General features: G+C 39.4%; 1 protein-coding gene across 1 annotated transcript in view; it reads left to right on the forward strand.

Annotated features, from left to right (window-relative positions):
- Positions 1-24109, forward strand: part of MAN1A2 (mannosidase alpha class 1A member 2) — a 136145-nt gene that overhangs the window by 89266 nt on the left and 22770 nt on the right. The window contains exons 7-9 of the mRNA XM_069019054.1: positions 199-322; positions 736-829; positions 18823-18938. Coding sequence (XP_068875155.1) covers positions 199-322; positions 736-829; positions 18823-18938 — 334 coding nt within the window. The remainder of the gene's footprint in view (positions 1-198; positions 323-735; positions 830-18822; positions 18939-24109) is intronic.

Below are 24109 nucleotides of genomic sequence, written 5' to 3' on the forward strand. Positions count from 1 at the left end.
TGTGGTTATGGCGCCTTTTTTCCAAAAAGACCAACCAGTGAACCAATTGATCAATCAAATCACAACTCCTGTAATCTTAAGTGTGGGTTAAAGTGTTGTTGCTACTTGTCTGATTGGCTGTGGCAGTTGTGCTGTGCTCAGTAATTCTGAATTTTCTGTTGTTTTCTCCCTTTTTTTATGCATATTTTTGGAATTCAGTGGTGTTGGTCGAAACTGGGGCTGGGCTTCTGCTGGCAGCAGCATCCTCGCTGAGTTTGGTACTCTGCACATGGAATTTGTCCACCTCAGCTATTTGACAGGGGACCCCGTATATTACAACAAGGTGAGTCTCAAAAATGAGTATTTTTATCATGTTTTTCATCATAAATTGCATTAAAGGGGAAGTACTTTCTGTATTGAATTCTACTTCCCTTCTTGGTAGCGGGTAAATTTTTTCTTGCTTGTATTTCTGTTACCAAATAGATATCTTTTTCAAGTAGAAATGTATGACAACCCAGGTTTTCTTATTTGTTTCAGAATACATTTAAAAATCATAATTTTTAAGCATGTTTATATAAGCAGTCCTTTAAAACCAAAACTATGCAAATCTGAAGAAAGCCCTCAAGAGAGCTTGTGGTTCAGATTAATAAAATTTGCTACTAAAAATGAAAGGAAAATAAAAAAGATTAGATTTAACTATGTGCACAGGGCAGACGAACGTTGTTAGCGGTGAACCTGATTCTTGATTTAATTTAGGTCATGCACATTCGGAAGTTACTTCAAAAAATGGATCGTCCTAATGGACTTTATCCAAATTATTTGAATCCAAGAACAGGCCGGTGGGGTCAGCGTAAGTATTCTTATTTTATTAATTCCTAATTAGAAGTCTACTTCTTACTTTGTTGCTGAGTTGCAGATCAGAAAGCTTATTCTGTAGGGCACAACCAGCATTGCTTGAAAACATAGAACACAGAAGGATTGCTTGAACTTTGAGATCTCCTGAAACGAATCTTTGCCTGTCGCTGTCTGAAGTCACAGAGCTCACTTTTTAGGGTACTTCCTGAAAACAGCTTCTGATGCCTGTCATTACGTGTATCAGCCAATAAAATCTTAAGTAATAAAGAATAAGGCTGAAAGTATTTCCTCATTTTAATCCTGTTCCTGGTTTTGTTCTGCAAACCATCTGGTAAGTGGATTATTGTAGGGCGACGTGCATTGCTGTAAGTTAATGCATGTTTGTCGTGGTTAAATTGTGTTAGGCACTGACATCTACAAACATAATTCATCTACTTGTTGGCACGTGAAATGGCATGATGAACCTCCTTATCGATGTAAAAAAAAAAGCTTTGGAATGAAAAGAAAAAGCAGGTTTTGTTGCTGACAATGTAAGAGGAGAGATAAAACATCAAGAGCGAGACACAAACATGATTCCTTTCTTGAAGTGGTTCTTCCAAAAAAAGTTGAGTGGTTTTGTGCTTTGATAGTGATGGTGATAAAAGAGAATTTTTTTCTTCAAGATTTCTACTTCTTTTATAAATGCAGGTCTATTTAGGAAAAACAAGCAAGATGATCTATTTCTGTCCTGTTTGACATCATTGATAGGTTTTGGGGATTTCAGTGGTTGGCTGTAAATATCCAGCAGAACATGTTCTGGCTTGCAAACTGAGAATCTGCTTCTGACTTTGAATCTGATATGTGAGGGAGATGAATGCAGCTGTCATTGCAGTCATTGTGAAATACTTGTCTAATCTCATCTTTAAAGCCAAAATTCTCTCCAAAGCATCTTACATCTTTGAGTGAATCATGACCCATCTGAGATGGGCAAATGGATTGATGGGACAAATTCTTCTGGTAAATTTAAGTTTAACAACACATTCAGAAATAAGAAAATATGCAAATACAAATACTCAGGTGTTTTTTATTCAAAAGGCAATTTTATATTGTTGCTTTGGAATAATTTTTTCTATTGATTTTTTTTTTTTTTATTCCTAACCATATGCTTGTGCTGGTTTTATCAAAAGTAGTCTAATGTGACATATCACCAGCATTCTTTAGGGGCTGTTTCATAGAATCATGGAATGGCTTGGGTTGGAAGGGGCAGTAAAGATCATCTAGTTCTGACCCTCCTGCTGTGGGCAGGGACACCTTCCACCGGATCAGGCTGCTCAAAGACTCTAACCTGGCCTTGAACACTTCCAGGGATGGGGCATACACAACTTCTCTGAGCAACCTGTTCCTCACTCACCCCACAGTAAAGAATTTCTTTCTAATATCTAATTTAAACCTAGTCTCATTCAGTTTGAATCCATCTCCCCTTGTCCTGTCACCACAAGCCCTTGTAAATAGTCCCTCTCCAGCTTTCTTGTAATAACAATGCACAGAATTAGTATCTCTTGGGAATAAAATACTTCTCATCACTAAAAATAAACATACAGTGAAAAGTTTAACTTTGCAGAAGTTTGGTGGAGCTCAAATATACTATTAAATGAATTTTGCAAGATAATACATTTGGGACTCAAGTTTAGGATTATAAACTGAGACTTAAGTTCTGAGGATAAAAAGAAATACAAATTTATAGGGCTTTTAATTTTTCTGTGCTGCTCATGAGTCATAAATTTATTTCCTGGAATTTGGTGGTTGGGATTTGGGGGGTTTTTTTGAGCAAATAATGTTCCAAATGCATATTCAGATGTTCTGGTAGTATTTCTAGGATTTTCCCAGTGCAACAATGTCATGGCTTAGGATGGTAGTCTCCAATTTAGTTCCCCTAAAACCACACAGCTGCTCGGTCTACCTCCTCCTGCCTCCTGTTGGAAGCACAAAAAACAATGATCACTGGTTGAGATAAGAACAATTTGCTGGAAACAGCAATGAGATAAGAAACTGAACAATAACAGCAACAATATTAATAACAAAACATATAAGACAAAGAAATGATTTACATAGAAGACCTGTTCTTCTCAATCACTTTCTTCTCCATGACCAGAAAGGATGCCCTTCTCCTGAGAGAAGAGTCGTTTTCCTTGTCCCTGGCAATGACCTAAGGTGGTATTGAATAACATTAGGGTCTGGCCATGTCCCCTCCCAGCTACTGTAAAATATGAACCCTGTTCTGGCTACAACTAGGACAAACAAGCATTTGTAAATCTAATACTGATTTTGTGGGGACTAGATAGCAGAAATCTGTAACTCACTATTTCCTTTCACAAACCTGGGTGGAATGATGAGAAAATGTCTGTGTTGTATCCCTGGTAGATCACTCTTCAGTCAATCTATTTGCAAAAATTTAAGAAGTTACTGTAAAGGAGCACGTGGTCTGAAACACTGGACAGATGAGATGGAATAGCTGAGGCTTAGGCAGGAATTTCTTTCTGCCTTGCAGAGATTGTGTTCTGCTACGCGTGAGTCGAGTGAGGATGATGCCTTCACACACAACATCCCAATTCACTAGAGGACTCGTGTCAAAGTCCCCTACACTGTTACTGGCTTGAGTCCCATGGTTGGTATTAAGGGCAGGCAAGGCTTTTATGTTCTTCTCAGAAGGTAATTTCAAAGTGCATTGTATTTGGCTTGTTATATACTTTTGTACTGGAAAGACTGAGACAATGGGAAGAGTATCAAAGCATAACTTTTCTTTTTTCAGCTTCTGGGAAGGCTGCCCTTCTCATCTTCGCTGTGACCTTTAGTTCGATGCATCTTATCTTGGACAAAGTACTTTCTGCAGATAGTTTCTGAGCATTATTTCAGAACACTTTATTAGCCTAGATACAAGTAACTCTTCATTCTGCCCTTTCTAGTGTTGCCCTTTCTAGTCTAGTTGTGAGGGGTATGAAATAGATAAAATAAATTGGCATAAATACATACCTAAATGCACTGCTGAAGAACTATGGGATATAGCTGCAATATAGCATCTTTCTAGTGGTGGGTTTATTTTCTGTACCTTTCATTCTAGTGGTGAGTACCTTTATTCAAAGTAATAAAAACATCAGTGTGATGTGAACTTAGAGCAATTAGTGCTATTACTACCAGTTGATTCTTAGTATTAGACAAAATATATAGTAGAAGAATTCATTTAGGTCAAGTTTTCTCTACAGGTATATTTTGTCTTTGCCTTTACATTTTTTTTTTCTTAAAGAAAAAATGTACATTATTTGAATAGAAGAAGAATTGTACCCTTCTAGAAGTGTTGCTGTTTTGTTTAATTTTGTTCTAACAAGCTGATAGGTAAACTTGAATATTTAAAGGAAATTCCTGTTGCAAGATCATGGAAGAAAAGAAAAGCATTGGTTTCTGTGGATTTGGTGTGGCCCCATAGGGCTGTAAACTGGATCGATCTCTACTTGCAAAAAGAACCTTGTGGAAAATTCTTGATACCTTCTACCTTGATATTTGATAGGGTATTTTGATACCTTCTCAGAGCTGTTTGCACAAGGAGCCTAGGCACACCCTAATTTTGTGGGGTTTAACCAAAGGTACATTTGGTTCAATGTACTTTTACATTTACAATTGGTTAAATGTACCCCCCAGCCCTCTGCATATCCAGGGTTCTTGAATGGTGATGAGTTAGCTTTTGTAAAGGTCTTTCAAGCCTTTTGGGGATCAGCAATTGTTATGGAGTTTTTCTGTGCCTCAGAATATTCTGTCTTAGCCTCCACGAATGTTCGGCCATGTTGCTTTGTCTTGTCTGGTTTGCCTTGTTTAAATGTATGCTCAAAATGTGGTCGGTGCTCTTCTTGGGTTAGGAGAAGGGGAGTGGTGTGTGTGATATGCTGCAACCTTGTCGACATCCTTCTGATGTGAGAGTGCAAGGTCCAGTGAGTCATTTCTGCTGGGGTTTGATTTATCAGAGTGCAGGCCTTTTGATCTCAGTATAAATAGCACGTTCTGCAGTTTCACTGCTGGGAATGATGTGCTGGGGACACTGCCCTCAGACATGCAGACCATCTTCTTTGCTTGTTCTTTTGCTGGAGCTTAGAAGACAGGCTTTTTCATTCAAACCAATCAATGTGTCTGTTACACGTCCCTGAAAAATTATAATCAGTGAAGTAACTTACCAGTCAATTAGTAATAATGATTTCATCAAGAAGGATGTGACCATTGCTTCCAGGTTCTTAACAGGTTGTAGAGATGAGTCAAATCATTATGTCGGTGTGACATTAATCTATAGCCATGTCTTTGAAGTGATTACAATTTAATTAATATAAATTTTCATTTGCATTTAATGCACTTGACATAGCCCTTGCAGAAGGGTTCTGGTGACAGATTACTTCCTTTCTTTTTCTGCCTGCCTCAGGAAGCAGCAGCAGCCAGGGTCTGAAGCCACAGCAGGCAGGACTGAGCAGGGACTACTACTTCATCCCATCATTTCTTTTCTCTTGAATGCTGTAAACCCCAGTCCTAAAAACTGCTGGGTGAATGGCTTACTGGTTGTTGCTAAATCCCCATCCTTTCCAATGCAAGTGCTTTGTAATACAACTGGACGCTTAATGCTGTGTAGCAGCAAAGGGGTTCATTATACCCAGGAGGAGGAAAATGATGGCTAAATTATTTGGGTTTAAACTTATAATGTGCAGGTATTGTTACAGCATGGGAGTCATGACAGCTTTTGAATGGGTTCAGCTCAGAATTTGTCATCTCACTGGGGCATTTGCTAGAAGGCAGAGCTATAATGCCCACAGGAATGTTGACAGATTCCATTTTTACTTATGGGCTAAGGTGATGGTCCAGTAGGAACAAGTTCTTTATGACACTTCTGCTTTGGGGTTTCAGTTTCTGTAAGACTGAAAGGAAAATAGCTGGCAGGAAGCATTTTCTAACCTCTCACATTAACCTTCAGTTGACTTTGTTAGCTTTTTGCTTACACATGGTGAGTGGTTGGTTTGGTGTGAGCATCAGAACTTTGAACTAGATTATTTTCAAAAGCAGTAACTGTGCTTCCTAGAGAAGCCTCCTAAGCAGATATAACAGAGAGTTGATTAAAAGCAGGGATTTCAGAATTATGGAAATTGATTTGAACTGAAGGAAAGTGATTTCTTAAAAAATTAAAATATGTTGAGAAAATTTAATTTGCATTTGGAAACATGTTAGATGAGAATACCAACTAGAAGAGCAATAACAAAAGAAATGCCAAATCTGCATGGTATTGCAAAGTTCAGGGCATGCCACTCATGTTTGCACATTTCTGTAAATTGGGCATTTTTCCTTTTTGCTTTCCAACACTGAGAATAAACTACTGAATTTCATCTGGTTCCAACATCTCTTGCAAATAATGTTATTGAAGGGGAACTCTAATTACTCTTGACTTCAAATCTCATTTCCTGCACCTGGGCTACGTATGGAGTTACCTGGATTGGTTACTAAGAGAGTTGTCAGTTTAACTAAAGTTGGGGTTTAGGCCAAATATGGCTTCCATATGCAAGAAAACAAGCAGAAATGTTCTGTGTTAATCTTATGTGTTTACTACACCTTAGTTTATTACACAGTAACAAGTTGCTGTGAAGTAAGCTAGCGTGTGAATTTCCAGTGCATGGGCGGAGCACCGCTATTAGGAATGTAGCAGCAGACACCGAATTTGTCACCACTAAATGCTGATGTGATGAACATTCAGGCTGCAGTCTGTTCTCTGGTGCTTTATTCATGTCTCTTTACAGAAAACAAGCCCCTCCATCAGACTTGCAAGTAGCCAAAGTTAAAAGCCCAGTGGGGGACACTGTCACCATCTTTACAAGGACTCACTGACAATGTGATACTGATCATGTGTAATATGAGTATTAAATGCACTAAATTTAAGTGGTGTCTTCCAGGTCAAAGTGACAGCTTTCCTTTAAGGACAGTAAGAAGATTCACACAGGTATTTAGCCTGTTACACACACTACCTTAGCACCTTCTGGTGATGTTCTCACTTTCTTGCAGCATCCTGCACAGAGTAGGTAGAGGCACAACCCAGGTGGCTGAATGGGAGAAACTTACATCCTCTGTTTCCCAGTTGGTTGTATTGGAGACTGGTCTTTAAATAAACCTAAGCAAATACCTTGATGGATGTGCATATTGCATTTTCTTCAGGTGGTCTTTAATTTTCAACAATAACTGCTTAAATTAAACCAAGCACTTTTGATTTTAAAATACTACTTGGAGAAGGCTTCTCTGCATTTAATTTATTTGTGTTAGATTTACACTTCTTTTAAAATGGTGCAATTTTCAAACATGGAAAAAAACCCAAAATGATTTTAAATTACTGTCATTAAATCGGTGGAAATGCTGGGCGAATATTCCAGGTTTTTTATGCCTGCCCGTACAGCTGGTTTTAGGCTAATGCCCTTGGGCTGAGCTAAGTAATTAACCAAACTGCTTAATTTAAACTCTTGCAGGTAATAGACAAACCATGAGCAATACATCCTATCTATTTTCATTTGTGATGTGGTATTGTATCAAATACATAGCACCATCTGTCTATATTTACTTTTCAGAATTTAAAGGAAAAGTGAAAATTAATTTGTTGTAAATATATGTAACGCAGTTAAAGATGGTAAGAAAACTGCTGCATTCAGTAGGCTCCAAGACCTGGGGATTCCTCCTTCCCAGCTCTTGAAGCCCAGCCAAGTCCAGTTCTCTCCATCCCTGTCTGATGGATGTGACTGCTGAAGTTCCTGTTTGCAGTTTGGCTGTGGCGAGGCTCAGGACACATTCCAGAGAGGTGCACACATGCATTAAGAGGACACTGCTGCAGCTGCCCACACAGACAGCCACCAACAGCCCTGCCTTTGTAGCACCCCTGTGTAGTACTGCCACAACTCACCTGCAACATACCCACAGATAGCCAGGTTTTGATCTTCCTCCTTATGTTCACTGTCAAATAGATGCATGGGCTTGCACCCTTCACAAGTCTCCTCATGGTCATGGACCCTTCAAACATTAGCAAAGGCTCTCAGTCTGTCCAATACCTGTGCTTGCACCCTGGACCTCTTATGCAGCCATCAGCACAGAGCTTGGGTCGTTTCTGATGCAGGTCTCCTGCTGTCCAGCTGGGAGTTTGCTAATCAGCTACACATGCACTCAGGATTAAATTCACTGGGAAAAACAAACACACACGAGTGTTTTCAGTTACTGGTGCATAAACCTAGGGCCCTGTGACCCACCATCAGCCTGTGAGCTCTACCATCCAGCTCTACCAGCCCCTATCATCTGCAGACACTTTTGGATGAAGAAGGTGCTGTCACATTCTGTGTATCCCCTGTGTGAGAATGTGAACACTGAAAATAATCAGCATGTTAGCTGAAGGGCATTGCCCTGACAGTGTGAGCTCTAGCTGATCCCTAGGGAGAGTGGGTCTCTTGAATGCAAGCTTTCAAGGGTGCAACAGAGATAGAACTCCAGATACTGATTTATTTATCAGTTATTGGGCCTTCCATTTTTAAAATTAATCAAAAAACCTTTTCAGTCTTTACACCTGCCTCTGGGAGATGAAAACCCTTGCAGATTGCAAGGTGAAGTGAATCATACTGAAGAATGGAGTAGTCTTTCAAAAGATTGAAGAAATACTTCAGATAAATATTTCAGATAAAAATATAATTGTATCATGAATTAACAGGCTAATAGTGTAGTTAGAGATAGTGAAAAGATGCTAGTATTGGAAAACCTGTCTTTGCCAGCTGAAGCTGCTCATAATCGCCTTTAACTATGAAGATACTTTGCATTCTCTCTCCTACCCTTATTTATTTACTATATGCCTTGCTTAGCACAAGGGGTATCTTAAATTATGTCTATTAATACCTGTACCTTCTTTAAAGAAACTAGCGATGCCATGAGTCAGGAAAAATAAAACTGTGAAGCGTAATGTCAAGTTCTGGCAAAACATCCATAACCTAAGAAGAAGCAAAGGGAATTGAGTCAAGTAAGCCTGTATATTCCGAAGTACTTTCCAAAACTCATCAGATAACTACTTGCTATTTGGACTTGTGAATAAGAATTTCTAATACTTTAACTATCAGATGATTATTTTTCCCCTTCAGTGCAAGGAAAAGATTTTCTCTCACTTAAGTAGAAATGGTCCAGAATTAAAATAATTGCATATTGTAAAAATACTTGTAGAGTAGTCCCCAACCTGACTGCATTTTTGCACAGTTATTTGATTTAGCAAGTAAATTTCTTTTTTTAATTTGTGTTTGGAAAATCATTTATAGAACTTGAGATATGTGATAGTTAGTGCTTGATAGTTAGTTCGGCCATTGGTGTAAGCATTTATTTATGTAGATTCTTCTATTTGAAATCTGCTTTCAGGTTATCACATTATGAACAAATAAAATTACATCATTATTTCTTGGCTTCCAGCAGTAGGCTTGCTGTTGCAGATGAGGAGGTGTGGGGGGGTTGGTTCTTTGCATTTTTTTTCCTATCTTGGCAGGTGTCCTTAATTTTACTCTCCAATTTATTTTGTGTTGTTCTGTCTTTAGGAACATGCATGTGTCTTGAATAGAAAATAATCTGTGTAATCTCTGCTGGGGAATTCCCCTTGCCCTTTTGCTTTGCACCCTTGTACAAATGTAATTAGCTGTGTTCCAAGAAAAAGCTGCATTCAAATTTGTTTATTCATTAGAAGCCAAGAGCAAGATAGTCTGTTAAAACTTTATTTTACGAAATGCAACAGAACTGTGCATTACAGGGAATATGTTTTTATAAGACTAAAGTTAAGACATTTTGTTGGTCTGCTGAGCAAGATGCTGAAAAAGGTGAACAAATAAAAGCTTTGTTTAGTGTGTTAAAGATTCTAGTGTTATTGGAAGGTTAAACAAGTATATGAATTATGCATTTGAAAAGGAGTGTCTATAAATAGTTCCTAAAGAAAGGATATGGATATGGTATAACTGGGTTTTGAGAATGCTTGCATACATAGCTGGGCAAAGAGATGAATATTTCATTTTGATGTACCACCAAGCTGTACTCTTAGAGCATGATCTTGGTGGGGAGTGCATCAATAGCCAGAATTTGTAATTTGTCCCACAGCAGATTTTCCATTTATTTTTCTCACTGTGAATTCAGTAAATTCATCTGTATTAAAGAAATCAGACATGTTTAGGGTACTGCCTGATATTTTTGAGAGTTTACATTGATGGTTTTGAAGACATTCACTTAAAGTGATTGGGGAGTAAAAAGTTATCCTTTGACACATGCTCTGTGAGTTTTTAGAGTTTGATTTCCTGTGGAATCTAATTATTTCTTTGATAATTATATGCCTAAAGCTGCATTTTTGAACCATTCTTGACTTACTATTTCTTATGAAAGGAAAGCCTATCAAAGTCCAGTTACAAACTTGTTACAGCCTTATTAAACTTTGTTGTTTTTATTTTATTCCTTCTCTATCACTTGTTGGAGGCTGTGCACCTGAGTGTTTCTATGAGTGCTCTCTAGACGACTGGCAAATTTGGATGACTCATCTATTGTCACATCTGACATGTTTCCTTTCATTCGGTCTTCAGTACGTGAGACTTCATATTCTGAGTTCTACGTGGAGATGTACCTGTTGGTGGTCGCAGGAGAAACATTTCTAGTTTGGTGACATTGAGAAGAGAGGGTCTATAGCTCTGTTCAGTGAACATTGAATGTATCTTACCAATGGCTTCTTTTAATCCTGAAGTTCCATTGGAAGCTGGACTGTCCTTGTAGCAGCAAGCTAAAATACCATCTCAACGTGGAGATCTGTGTGATCTTGCAGATATGGTCCCATATGACCTGTATGGTCAGAAGTAAGAGAGGGGTGGTGATGAATGCAGTCCACATACAGTGTGGTAGCTCAGTCTCAGTCACAGAGCATGGGCTGAGCAAGTCTTACAATCAGCACAATTTCCCAGCACTTACAGAGTGATCAAAACTTCAGGTGGCTATGTGTGCCATTTCAGGCATCTGTCATGAGAAGAAAAATAAGAGATACATTGACTGAAGTTTAGGAGAAAACACCAGGCAGAGTAGCCTGGGTTTATATTGCATGTGGTGTAATCCAAAAGTACATCAAAAATGAGGAGTGTCTTTTCTTGCTTCTTGGAATCACTTTTGACTGTCAGCTTCCATGTGGGATATATATATATACACACATACATATGTAAATATATAAACTGCCATGTCTTTATACAACTTGAAGGGAGAGGGTGAAGTTGTTGACAGTAGGTTTGCCAGCTGACTTGGTACAGATGAGCATTGGACTAGATTTAATCTAATAAAGGTTTCCCTCTCTCATGTTCTTTTTAATCTTCAAGAGGAGAATTGAGCTCTTCAAGGAATATTAAGGTGAATAAACTAAAGGGTGAATGACCTTAAGAGCTTTTCAATCCCTCTATGTATGGTCTCTTATTAAAAAGGGACTCTTTGGGTTGTGGGCACATACCTACAGCAGTATTATTTGCAGCAGGTGATGTTACCCCTTTTAGCTGCTTTTTACCTTGTCAAGTAAAAAAAAGTCATCAGAGACAAACATGCATGTGACTTCCCATCAACCCACTGCAAATCCCAGCGGCTTCATTAAAGCTTCCCACACAGTTGGGATTTACAGTGACTCCAAACTTGGCTGAGAGGCAGATGTGCTTCATTTGGGTGGCTCTGTGGGCGAGTGTAATAATCTTGAAAAGACAACTTCAGGTGATAAAAGACCACTTCTCAGTAAACACACTGACGTAAGGATTTAATGTGTTTCTAATTTTAGCATGTGGACTTGATGTATTTAGTTGATTGGTGTTTAATTCCTGAACGTGTCTTCTGAGAGATGACCTAAATCTTTCCAGAATTATAAATAACAGCTGGAATGTTTTGATGTTTCAGGAAGGTTTGAATAAAAAAAAAAAAAAAAAAAAAAAAAAAAGAAAGAAAATATTTGTTCCAGCTGTGAATTCCTGGGAGTGAAAGTGCAGTCTGTTGTAAGATACCAAATTAGGATACTCCTTTGACATTACAGAATCATAAATTACATTCAGTCTGAAGAAGTGTTTTGATTCTGAGAACATTAGTTACCTAAATATGTGTATTAGTTAGCTAGTTATACTTGCTGGTCTGTTTCAAAGTACTTTTGTTGTCTTTGGACACACTTGAATTGTGAAAGCTTAACCATTTTTAATCTTTAGTTTGATAGTCCTTACAGTTCTAGGAAGTAATTTTGCTTAGTTTTATTCTGTGAGAAACTGGTAGCACTTTTAATTAAGATTGCTTAATGCTTTCCATTAAGTGATTGTGTTTTCAGTTTCTTGTAGCTGTCAGACTTCAGTTCTTCCAACTGGAGTATTCTGTCTGCCTCAAGCTGTTTTGTTTGGATTTCTTTAAACAACTTTGACAAAAACGCTTTAGCCATCTCTAAATGAAGCAAGAAATGGAATGTGATTCTATTCAGATTAAAGTTTGTTTTTTCAAAGAGTACAGTTAAGGAACTCAAGAACCATCCATATTTTTCCAAGCCTTGTTAAAATATTCACATCTAGTTTCTCCATCTGGAGTATTTAGAGTTCAGTTGCTCTGTTCTCCAGAGCTGTGTGTGCTGAGCAGTCGTGATCTGCACCCCCAGGCTGGGAGGAGCAGAGCGAGGTGTTTCGTGTTGCTTGATTCTGTTGTGGCACGAGGCTGTAAAATGGGAAGCAGCGTCTGTTCAGCTTCCTCCCAACTGATAAATGCTTTACTTACTTTCTTCAAATGTAGTTCTGTTATGTGAGACCTTGTTTTCAGAAAAATTCTCATGCTGGTAATGTGTTCCTTAGTGATAAATAGTTTATATTTGACTAAAACTGCACCTCCACCTCCTTTTATCAGGGCTGCCTCTGCTGCAGTCAGTTTACAAGTGTTTGCACTTTTAAGCCAACCACTATGGCTTATGACATCCTTAGGTTGAATTTCTGCTGTGAATTGCAACAGCTGCAATTTCCAGGGCCTCAGCTTTCTGGATTAAAGGATTAGAAGGAGAGCTTGCACCTATTTAGAGCAGCTGAGGAGCAGTAAGCCCAACTACATGAAGTAAAGATTGAACTGAAATTTAATCAGAGCCAGTCTGAAGACAAAGAGACAAACAATTCTTTGAAAGTTTCCTGCACGGAGAAAGAGGTCTCCTGCAGTGTAAGGCCAGTTGGTGCAGGCCAGAACAACTAATGGTGATGGGGTGTGTGGGTTTCTTAATGAAAGTTAGTATTAGCTTAATCACTTTGCTACCCCCTCCTGGTCACTTAACTTTTCCACTCTTGAACTCCTTCTCTGACGTATTACAATAGCACTTTGTCAGTTTGTGATCCTTGAGGAATATCAGCCTCCCTTTTTATTGCTTCCTTCTTTTGTTGCCGAGTAGTTTGTACTACTGCTCTTGGTTGAAATGAATCAGTGATTTGTTTATCTTGGCATTTCCAGTCTACTGAGTATAGCACAGGTTTTAGTGAGTTCTACTTTATTTTAAAGTCACAAATGACTATTACAGTTCCAAGATTGGAATTTACAAATAGCCAAATTACTAATTTTTTGCTTAGTTGTTCTCTCTCTGTCTCTAGTTCAAAATAATGAATCAGTGTTGTAGTTGCAGTTTGTGAATTCAATATACTGTGGGCATAGTCGATCCTCATCTCCACCTGCTTGTGCTTATGCACTGCTCCAGTGTTATCTCACCGTTTTGCTTTCCCGTAGGGCAGCCTATGCATACTAAACATACTTCTGCTCAGTATTGTATTTCATCTTTTTTATTCCGTGTGCAGTAAGCGATGCAGAAGCTTCCTGCCGAGGGCGGACGTGCCCTGGGGTCAGGGAGGGGCAGTGGCTCGCTCCCAGTCTGCTCCTGGCTAGCAGGAAGCCCCACCCTCAGGTGTTGGGACTACAGCATCAGTCCTGACATGACATGCTGTCTTTAAAACAATGCCTGGCTTCTTTCTTTATTCTTGCTCCTTGCCAAGAAATGACAATTGAACAATTAAGGCACAAAGCAGAGAGGGTTTAGCAAATAATGAACTGTTTTTAATTTGCCTCATTAAGCTGCTGTTAACTACTTGAAGCCATCTGCTTAAAAATAATTTGCACATCTTCAGTTTGCTCTAGAGAGCAGGTAGACCTTCATTAGAGCAGGCTTCGTTATTAATGTTATCTTTAGGGGCCTTTCAGTTGTTGTGGGAAACATGCTGTTGCTCACTGAACCAAACTTTCCCTGTAAACAAAAGAAAGTGGCACGTGTTGGTAACTTGCAGTTTCTGGCCATAAACATATTCTTGGGAACCACTGCCATTCATGTGGAAACTGGCTTGCTGTGGAGGAAGTTATTTACAGATATTAGGTAGGTCTGGATATGAGAAATGAGAATGAGCTGTGTGATGCATAATATCCATGTTATCTGCGACTGAAGCCAAAAATTAGTCCTGTAGAGAACGAACAGCCAGATCCATCTCAGTGCATCACCTGTCACTGAGGAGGGGGAACCTTGTTGCCTATGCTTCGAAGAGCTGTTTGTGGAAAAAAAAGTCTCCCCAGATTTGTAAAGAAAGAATTTCACTTACAGGGAACAAATCACCACAGCACTGCAGATCCTCCCTCCTCTCTGGAGCTGAGATCCAGTGGCATTTCAGTGAGACTGTGTGCACCCTTGTCTGACCTCATGGTGCTGTGGTTTAGTGCTGTCCTGCTTCTTGTCAGGGGAGACTGTGTCAGCAGAGAGCTCAGGGATTGCTGATACCAATAAGATCATTTGGAGTGAAACTATCTTTAGGAATATTAGATAATGATGATGTGAGATTTTAAAAGAAGGTCCCACTCTCAGTCTGTGGGAAAGAGATCTGGTTTTTGGCATATTAGCTGAGACACAACATGTCACTAAGTATAGATCTTTTATCAATACATTAAAACCTCATCAAAGTATTGCTCTGAAATTGATTGTTGTTCATTGAGGGTTTTTTGTTTACAGCTGAGTGATGTTTATTAAGAAGAAAAGTACCAATATTTAACAGGATGTAAATCTTTTGTGGTAGCTGAGCAAAACTATTGCTATGAACTTGAAATATCATTGTCTTTTTATGAAGGTTTTATTTGTCTCTTTTTGGCAAGAAGAATCCTTACAAACAGACCGACTGCACAGGTTTGCACACAGTATGCTTTCAAGTGTGACAAACCAGAAAAAATATAGGGTTTCTTGTAATTGCTTTTGCTTGCAAAGTTGAAGGTATTCTTTCCAACTCCAGCTACTGTGTCTTTCAGTTTTAAAAGAATTCCAAAGCAATCCTTGACTGGAATCCTTTTATGCTTGCCCAGTCATCTGGGCCTACATTTGAAAAAATGGGGACTGAAGAAAATATCTGAATTTGTCTTGATTTGAAGGAACAAATGGTCTAAAAGTGTATACATTGAACAGAATATGTGGCTTCAGCCACATTTGTTGTGCTATCATACTTGTTTTTGCTATATTTGTCTTAATCTGGAATGAATTCTACTTCAGGATTTCACTGTAAAAATAATAAAAATCTTTAAGTGACAAAGAGCTAATGAAATGATTCTTGTAGATCAAATATGTGAAAAAACAAATCCATTTTTAAATGTTCAAAATGCTTATAAACTTAGAAACTTAATGCTTATCTTCTCAGTTGTTTACTGAGGAGAGTACTCAGTGCCAAGATGCTATTGTAAGCTCAGTCCTTGAAATCACAGGTTGCTCTTTTTTAGTACTCTGGATTGACAGGTAAGGTTAGGGCCAGTTTGAAAATATCAGTATATTTTATGTGTGAAACATTTTTCTGAGCAAAACATTTTGAGTTGAGCTGAGTTAAATCTTTGAATCCATCTGATCTATAGCTTAAATAGCAGGAGAAAGTGATAACCACCATGGACCTTCTGATAAGTTTGGGTAGGGAGCTTTCTTTTTAGGAGAGAATGATACGCGATGACCCAAATCTACAGTTTCCACCAGTTATATATTTGCTAAGGAATCTTGGAAATATTTCTTTAGCATTTCCACTCTAGGTGAGAGCAAGTTGTCAAAGACCCACAATCTGTCACAAACTGTGTTTTAAGTTATTTCTACTTATAGTTCTTATAAAATGCAGCAAATTCTGCTTTAGCAACACCTTCAGACACTAGCAGAAAACCTGAAGAAGACCTTGCCAGGGCACAGTTAATGCACCTGCAGAAGTTGGAAAACTCACTGCGTTTAAACCTCAGTTCAGCTGCTGCATTGGCCTCCTTTTCACTTCTATCACTTTTCATTTCCATCCTCTTTTGTCTATTTTTGTGGATGAAGAGGGGTCAGGGACATAAAGACAGCTGTATCTTGATGCAGCCAGCTCCCTTGAAATACTATCATGTGTTCCCACCAGAAATATTTCGTATGTCCCTTTCCTGCTGCTGAAGAGAAGGAACAGGATCAGTTTGCCTTTTCTGACAGGTCTTCCCTCTGGTCCAGCTGTGAAAGGCATCAGCTGGGGTGTGGAGTAGCCCACTGCTGAGTGAGAGAGGAGCCTTGAAGAGTCTTGGCAGGTCAGAGCTAGAGTGAGGTATGCAAAAAAGGAGTAAGGAAAACACTGCTGCTGGGAGCTGCCAGGCCTTTGAAAGGCCTTAGTTTCTTACCATGTGCTTCTCTACTTGCTGAGTGGTAGGAGGATCTGAATCTGAGAGGCTTGAGCAGCCCTGTTCTCTGCACAAAGAAGGTGCAAAAAAAGGCTATCTAGGGGATGGCTCTGAGTCCTGTGTCCCCTGATGCTTCTGGTTACTATGTTCCCTATACTCTTGTCTGAGATGAGAAGCAATGTGGAGGAGAAGAGCTGCTGACAGAAGAGAAGGACAGTTCTCAAATGACTGGCTGAAGAAGTAGATGTGAAATGGGACATGTTGCTGATAATTGACTTTTGAAACACACCTGGAATGTGAATTTCTCTGTTTAGGAAGTAAACATTTTCCACTCATTTTCCTGCTTTTTCCTGTCCCAAACCCAGCTAGAGCCTACTACAAGACGAACCCTGCTGAGGGTTCAACAGCCTGTCCTTGTTGGGACCTGAGTGCACCTGTCAAGGAGATGTGGCTGAGGATCATCCCTGACTCAAGTGACAGAGCTCAGCTTGGGAGGAGGCAGCAGCTTAACAGAAGTAGTTTTAAGCTGTCTCTTGTGAAGTCAGTCCCTGAGCAGTGCTGGCATGAGTTGTAGCTTTGAAGTCTTGGGATAGTCTGTGGTTTTAAATTTTCTTTTTCTGAAAACCACAGACCCTTGCTTCTTGTGTCTACTTAAGAATGTAGTTGTACATTGAAGGAGTAATTTCTAGCCCTTGTGTTTGTGTAAGAGACTCACGACCTGAATGTCCTCTTACAGCTCAGAGTGAGAAAGCTTAAGAAAACTCATAATCACTGAGTAACTGCGCGTGAAAAGGCAGTCGAGGAGATGCTGCCGTCTAAGAGAAGGGCATGAAGTAATTTGCTTCACATTTACAACTCGAAACTAAATGGGAAAGCTACAGGCTCTCCACTTGACCCTTCCTTTGTTTAGAAATCCATTTTTAAGTAGCAGAGGAGCCAAGAGGCAGCTAGAAGAGTTAGGATAGCAACATCTACCAGCTCTAACCTCCTACTCACGTCTTTAGAGATGAGCAGACATGCTGTGGTAGGGTGGTGCTTGAAGGAAAAAAGAACAGAAGGAGAGTTCAACCTCTCTTTTACACCTTTATCCCAGAAGAACTGTGAATAATACCGCTTTTTTGAGGTATTTTGTAAAAGGAAGTATCAAATCTTTTCTTTACCTGGTAAAAGGGTACTTGCATGACTCAACCAGCCATGCTTAGGGCAGTGAATTTCTGGCATTGTGACAATGTTGGTGTTAAATATTTCCCTCGCCTAGCTTCAGGAGTCTAAGAGTCTTCTGGTGCCACTGTTTTGAGGGCTGTAACATTAGGAAAGAAAAGGTTATGTGTATTCTGGTTGGAGTCATTTAGTAAATCACACAGAGTGCTGTTTTTTGAATGAGGGGTGTACTGAGTGCTTACCCTGGTTGGAACAGGAGCTCCAAGGCTGTCAGACCATCAGTAGGCTTTTTGTGGGGATGTATGATAGTTCAGCCAAAGAGAAACAGATAGTTCTCAAGTGGTCTGTCAGCACAGAATAGCAGTGACACTATTTCTGAAAGGGAACCTCTGCAAGAAAAAAAAAAGAAAAAGGAAAAAAAGGGGACAAAAAAGAAACCTGTGTGTTAGGCAGTTTGGTTTATGTGCTGGTGGATTCTAATAGTGAATCAGCCTTACCCTGTGGCACATGGCACAGCTCTGCATAGCTGCTTAGGCACAGTGGAACAGAGCAGGGCTTGTGTTGTACATGGCAAAGGCAGTTTATTTCCCTTTTGACTAAAATAATTTCAATAAGAACATTTAGTTTGAGGAATTCATTAGTCTGTCAAGTAACTACCCTGTTAGAAATAAACATCTCCTGGAAAGATTGGATTCTGTGTGGTTCATGGCAGTTTGTAGCCAGCCACATGACCTGGTTACATCCTGGATACAGAGGTCTTAGGAGGTTTTCTACATACTTTTTTCACATATACCTTAAAAAAACCTGAAAACTAAACCCCCCAAACCCTAGCAGCAAAACTATTAGGTTCTTTGGAACGAACTAAGAACAGAGGTTAAAGTACATTTTTGATAAGAGGGATAGCCTGTGCACAATGACAAATAGGGAACACGTACAGAAGGTTCTACGCCTATGATGTAAGTTTGGAGGGGAAAGAGTGCAGTGCAGCTTTGTCCTGCTAAACAGGCTAAAAATGTTTATAATTCTACAACAGTAGGCCTTAAAAACATAAGTTTATGTTTTGAATAAATTTAAGGTGCTATTACATAACAACTTCAACCTTTTTTTGTTTTCTTCCCTCTTTCCCTTCTACAGATCACACATCCGTGGGCGGGCTGGGAGACAGTTTTTATGAATATTTATTGAAAGCCTGGCTTATGTCAGACAAGACGGACACGGAGGCAAGGAAAATGTACGACGATGCAATTGAGGTGATTATAATTCATTGAGTTTTCCAATACAGTGGAGCCATCTTTAATGATTTTAAGAAAATTAAATTTTTTTAAAAAACCCAAAAAACTAGGCAGGAAAACTACCACCAACCACAGGACTTGTTTTGATTATATAAGTTTTAAGAAATCAAGTGATGAATAATACTAGCTTTCACTCTGAGTAGTTCAAAAAGTATTATTGTGGAATACATGTGATGCAGATTATTGTGCTAAAAATAATCAGCTTGTCCCAAATGATGTAATGTAAAAGCCCAAGCTCTCATTTATTAGGAGATCTAGCAACCTTGAGATATGTGCAGAACAATCAAGTCACCTTTTTCCAGTGTTGAGAATTCATCATTCTAGGACCTGAAGTCCCAAATTGTTTTATTCTTTGCACTATCTTCTAAGGCATTTGCATGTTATAGTCCATATTTATCTTGTAAAATACAGTTCATAGCTCTTTCTTGCTCTGTGGTTCTTTTATGATATGGTCTTACTCCCCGTCACAGATCAAGACGTGCTTCCCCAAGCAGGGCAGTACTGCAGGATGGTTCCATGGGATTTGGGGTGGGGGCCTTTCTGTGGTGGCTCTGAGCTTTTTGCTGCCCAGCTCCTACTTTCCCAGTTTCCCCATCCTCTCTTAGCAGCATCTCTTAGTGGTGCCCACTATGCCACCATTCCTCTGCTGCAGTTTAGACACGTAGAGAGTAACTGAGCTGGTTTGAGTCACGTGCTGTGGTACCAACAGCAGCAGGGACTGTGTAGTCTCATCCAATTGCAGACGTGTGGTTGGTGCCTAATGTGTTCCATGATCTGTGTGTGCCCTGTTGCTTTCAACATAAGTTTTTAAAGCCTAGTTTTAGTGCAGTCAGACTTCTAAAGGAAAACACCTGTTCCTGGAGTTCTCAAAAGTCACATTTTTAAAGATATATAGTGAAAGTTCTAGTACAAAATTGCTTTGAAGCTGTAATATTTCTTATTCCTGACCTGAATCTGATTACATTTGACTTCCAGGTGCTTTGACTTTTTCCTTCTCTGCATTGTTTTAGTGGGTTATCTGCACCATGTAGCTGGTTACCATCAAATGTACAGTAGGCATTCTCTCCTGAAGGAAAAATGCTGGGTTTTTTATTTTTGGTCTGACAATATAAAACAGATTTTGAATTATTTCTTAACCTTTTTTCTATGTACTTTCCAGTATCTTCAGTATGGAGACAGCAATGTAAGCGTTCTTCCAATGTGATTCTTCTAACTGATTCCTTCTCAGTTTTCTCCTCTTCATCCAGCCAGGAGTGCTATTTGCACTCTTAACCTTTGCCTCACACCATCATCCACTTTCCAGTTGCTTTATTCTGAAGCTGGTTATAATCTTTTTGATTTACTGCTTCCCTACCACTGTGATTTACATTCCTGATTCCTCAGTGTTTGACCTTACACTTATCTCTATTACAACACATTGTTCAGGCAAAACCCGTTTTGTCACCTGTTTTGAGTGATTTTACAGAACTGACTTTTTCTTTGTCATTATCTATAGTTCCATCAATTTTTGTGTTATCTGCAATTTTTTTCTAGCATTTTTCTTGGAGATCATTGTTAGAAATACCAGCCAGTGTTGAATAAAGTATCTATGCAGAATCTTCATGGGATAAGGATTTTTTCACAGGTTTTTTTTTTTTTTTTTTTACTTTGAACTGTTATAGCAAACCAGCTTTTAATCCACTTCATATTTGCTGCCTTGAATTTGTTTAGGACTAATATTTTGTAAAATGCCCAGAAATTCCCCAAGTCCATGATATTCCTAGTATCAGCATGCACATACCAATCAAACATTTATTTTTGAAACCACATCATTAATTTTATTTGATTGTTGTATTAACTTTTTAAACTACTCATAAAGCATTGTCTGCTTCCCAGTCCTTTTGAACTTCCTTAGTTTTCCAGGGTTTGTTAAATTCTACATTACTAGTTCAAAACATTAGTTGTGTATTTTTAATAGGCTAAAATACAGCTTGTTGGGTCCTGTGCATTTAAAAATGTTTAGCAGTGGATATCTAGCATCCATTGTGGTTACTGTTGAAATATTTTACTCTGATTCTTGAACTGTGAGCACTTCAAAATTAGAGGAAATAAACTCTCCTATTCATCTTCTTCCCTGTAAACCATCTCGCAGACATTTTGTATGGGCAAATCTGAATGGAGACAGAGCAAAGGAAATTTGGGATCAGCTTGCAAACACACTGTGGATAGGAGGGAGGAAAAGCCAAGCTGCCCCTGCTTCATGTGTGAAATTACCTGCAGTCCAAGCATCAGAGGGTTCCTTCAGCTTTTTCTCAGCTAAATCCACCCTGTAAATTTGAGTCTGCATGAACTGTACTGATTTATGTGCTGTGGAACATACTCTGTTTCAGGGTTTGTGTCTCTCCCAGGTCCTACTTGACATTGAAAGACATGGGCAAAGAGTCATTAAGTAGGATTTGCTTTGCGTAACTGCAATGAGAGCTTTTATTTTAGATATTTTTAAGAGGCCATGCCCTTAACATTCTTTTGTTCTTGCCTATAATATAGGCCTTCCTCCACAGCCCATAGCTAACGCTTCTTATTCTTTGTTTTTCAAAATGTGGAGCAGAAGTTCTTTGCATCATTTATGCAAGCAAGGGGAAAGGTGTAGCATGCATTCCTCCCACTCACAGCACAGTGTTGGAAATGTTCTCATCACCCACCAGTCTAAAAGAATGTCTCTGTCCAGCCACACTTCACTCCCTTATCTTATTACAGCAGGATGAGTGGAAGATGGACAACATAACCTCACTCCTAAGTCTTGCAGCAGACAGTGATATCTCATTCCTTGGAGCTATCATGGGGAAGAAAAATGCAGCATCTGTTCTTCAGATGTCATGGTTTCTGATCCATGGCATATGAAGTCTTATCCAGGTCACCACATACTTCCTAACAGGAGTACAAACAAGTTGCATATCCAAACCTCTCTGTATATAACATGGGTGCAGTCTTCCACTGTAAAGGACACTTCATTGCCATGTTCTAGTATGTAAATTCACAGCTGTGATAAAAGCTGAAATTGTGAAACTAGTTGGGAATTTTTTGTGGTAATAAAAACTGAGGATGGGCCTCTTAACTTTGCTTCCAACATCATCATGTGGGCCTTCCAGCTAGTCTGGTTTCAAGTGTTTTTCTCACATCAGCTGGAGGATAGGTAAGCTTCGTTTTGATCTGCTGCCTTGAGTAGTCTAATCTGTTAGGCTCATAAATTTGATCCTCAGTCTTTCTTACTGCACAGCATTAGGTAGCTAAAAGAAGGATTCAGCAGTGTGCTTGGCTGTCACAACATAGCAAGTACTGCTGCAAGACAGCTCAGAAAATGCTATTTTTTGTAGTCATGAAAAGCACATGAACTTCAGATAGAGAACATTCAGTTTTTGCATAGAATCACAGAATGTCCTGAATAGCAAGGGACCCTCAGGAATCATTGAGTCCAGCTCCTGGCCCTGTACAGGACACCCTAAGAGTCATACCATATGCCTGAGTGTTGTCAAAACACTTCCTGAACTCTGTCAGGGTTGGTGCTGTGACCATTTCCCTGGGGAACCTGTTTCAGTGCCCAACCACCCTCTGAGTGAAGAACCTTTTCTTGCTATCCAACCTAAACCTCCCCTGCCACAGTTTCAGGCCATTCCCTCTCATCCTGTCACTGGTCACAAGAGTGAAGAGGTCAGTGCCTTTCCCTCTGCTGCCCCTCGTGAGGATGTTGAAGACTGCAATGAGGTGTCCCCTCAGTCTCTTCTCTAGGCTGAACAAACCAAGTGACCTCAGCCACCCCTATGGTTCAGGCATTTCACAGACTAAGGAAACTTCTTCCATTAGTTAATCTCTTAGTTGATGTGAATTAAATCTTCTCTTAGGGAATTGGGGTATATGTGTCCACTCTGGTACGTGTGTACTCCTTGTAGTCCAGCTGGCTGTCATGGCTTTGCAGTACCTATTGCAGTGCTCTGTGGCCCCAGCCATCCAGCCCAAGATGCAAATGCCACATCTATCCCAACCTGCACAAACTTTTCTTATCTGCTAGGCAGTGCTCCGAACAATGCCCAGCTGTCCCATGTTAATTACTGTAAATATTAATTGTCATTTTTCTGCAGTTGGTACGCAGTGGGTTGTTGAATATTAAAGTATTTTGAGAGAGTTGCATTTATTTTCTTCTTGAGATGCTTCCTTTGTGACTCTCAGAATCCAACCTAGTAATTAAGTAGCTGATAGAACTTGATTTTCAGATTTCAAAAATACCCCTTCTACCAGGCAGTTATTTTCAAATTCAGAAGATGTGTTTTCTGCTCAGAAGAGGAGCATGTTGCACCTAAAACATGCTCTTCAGTCAAACCATGAAAGCAAGTCTGGAGCAGAGTAGCAGCTCATGGAGAAGGGTATAAATTTAGCCTTTGTTGGCTATCCTGGTGCTAACCACAGCAATTTTGTCTCACTGGAAATGCTTCTGCAACCATTTGCTCCTCAACAGTTACGAAGTTATGGGAAGATACAATTCAAAAAGAAATGCCATTTAACATTTGGGAAAAAATGCTTTCCTCTAAGAAATAAATAATCCATATGCTTTTGTGCCTTCTTCCTCTTCATAGTTAAAGTGGCTTTCTTTCAAAGAGGATTCAACTTTTATGTACCATATGGTCGAGAAGCATCAGTTTTGTCACAGTCTAGAGTAATGGAATCAACAGAGTTAATGCTCCAGATCTTAGAATCCTTCTCAGTGGCAGTTTTCAGCAGATCCAATATTTCCTGTACCAGAACTTTCAGAACCAATGAGGCTTGTACATTTAACCACACCAGGCTCCTTTAGCAGCAGAAGGAAGTCGTCAATGCCAGTTTGCATGATGGTTAGACAACTACCCTGGCTGCTGTCAGAGCCCTACTGGTTTCTGCTCTGTCAGTAATTTCTGTGTTCTTCTTGCTGGATCCTGCCATGAGCACAAATCTCAGATCTGTCAGTGGTATTAGTGAAGGAATTAACCCAATAGGAATGCAGACCAGCACTTCTCTTTCATTGCTTTCTCATTGTCTAATGCTAGAGATAGTAAATACTGCAGTAGGTTGGTGGGAATTGTGATCCTCTCTGAAAGAGGCTTAAGCAAATGTTGTTCCAT

This window comes from Aphelocoma coerulescens, chromosome 1 (assembly GCF_041296385.1).
Source record: "Aphelocoma coerulescens isolate FSJ_1873_10779 chromosome 1, UR_Acoe_1.0, whole genome shotgun sequence".
In the NCBI taxonomy this organism is placed as follows: domain Eukaryota; kingdom Metazoa; phylum Chordata; class Aves; order Passeriformes; family Corvidae; genus Aphelocoma; species Aphelocoma coerulescens.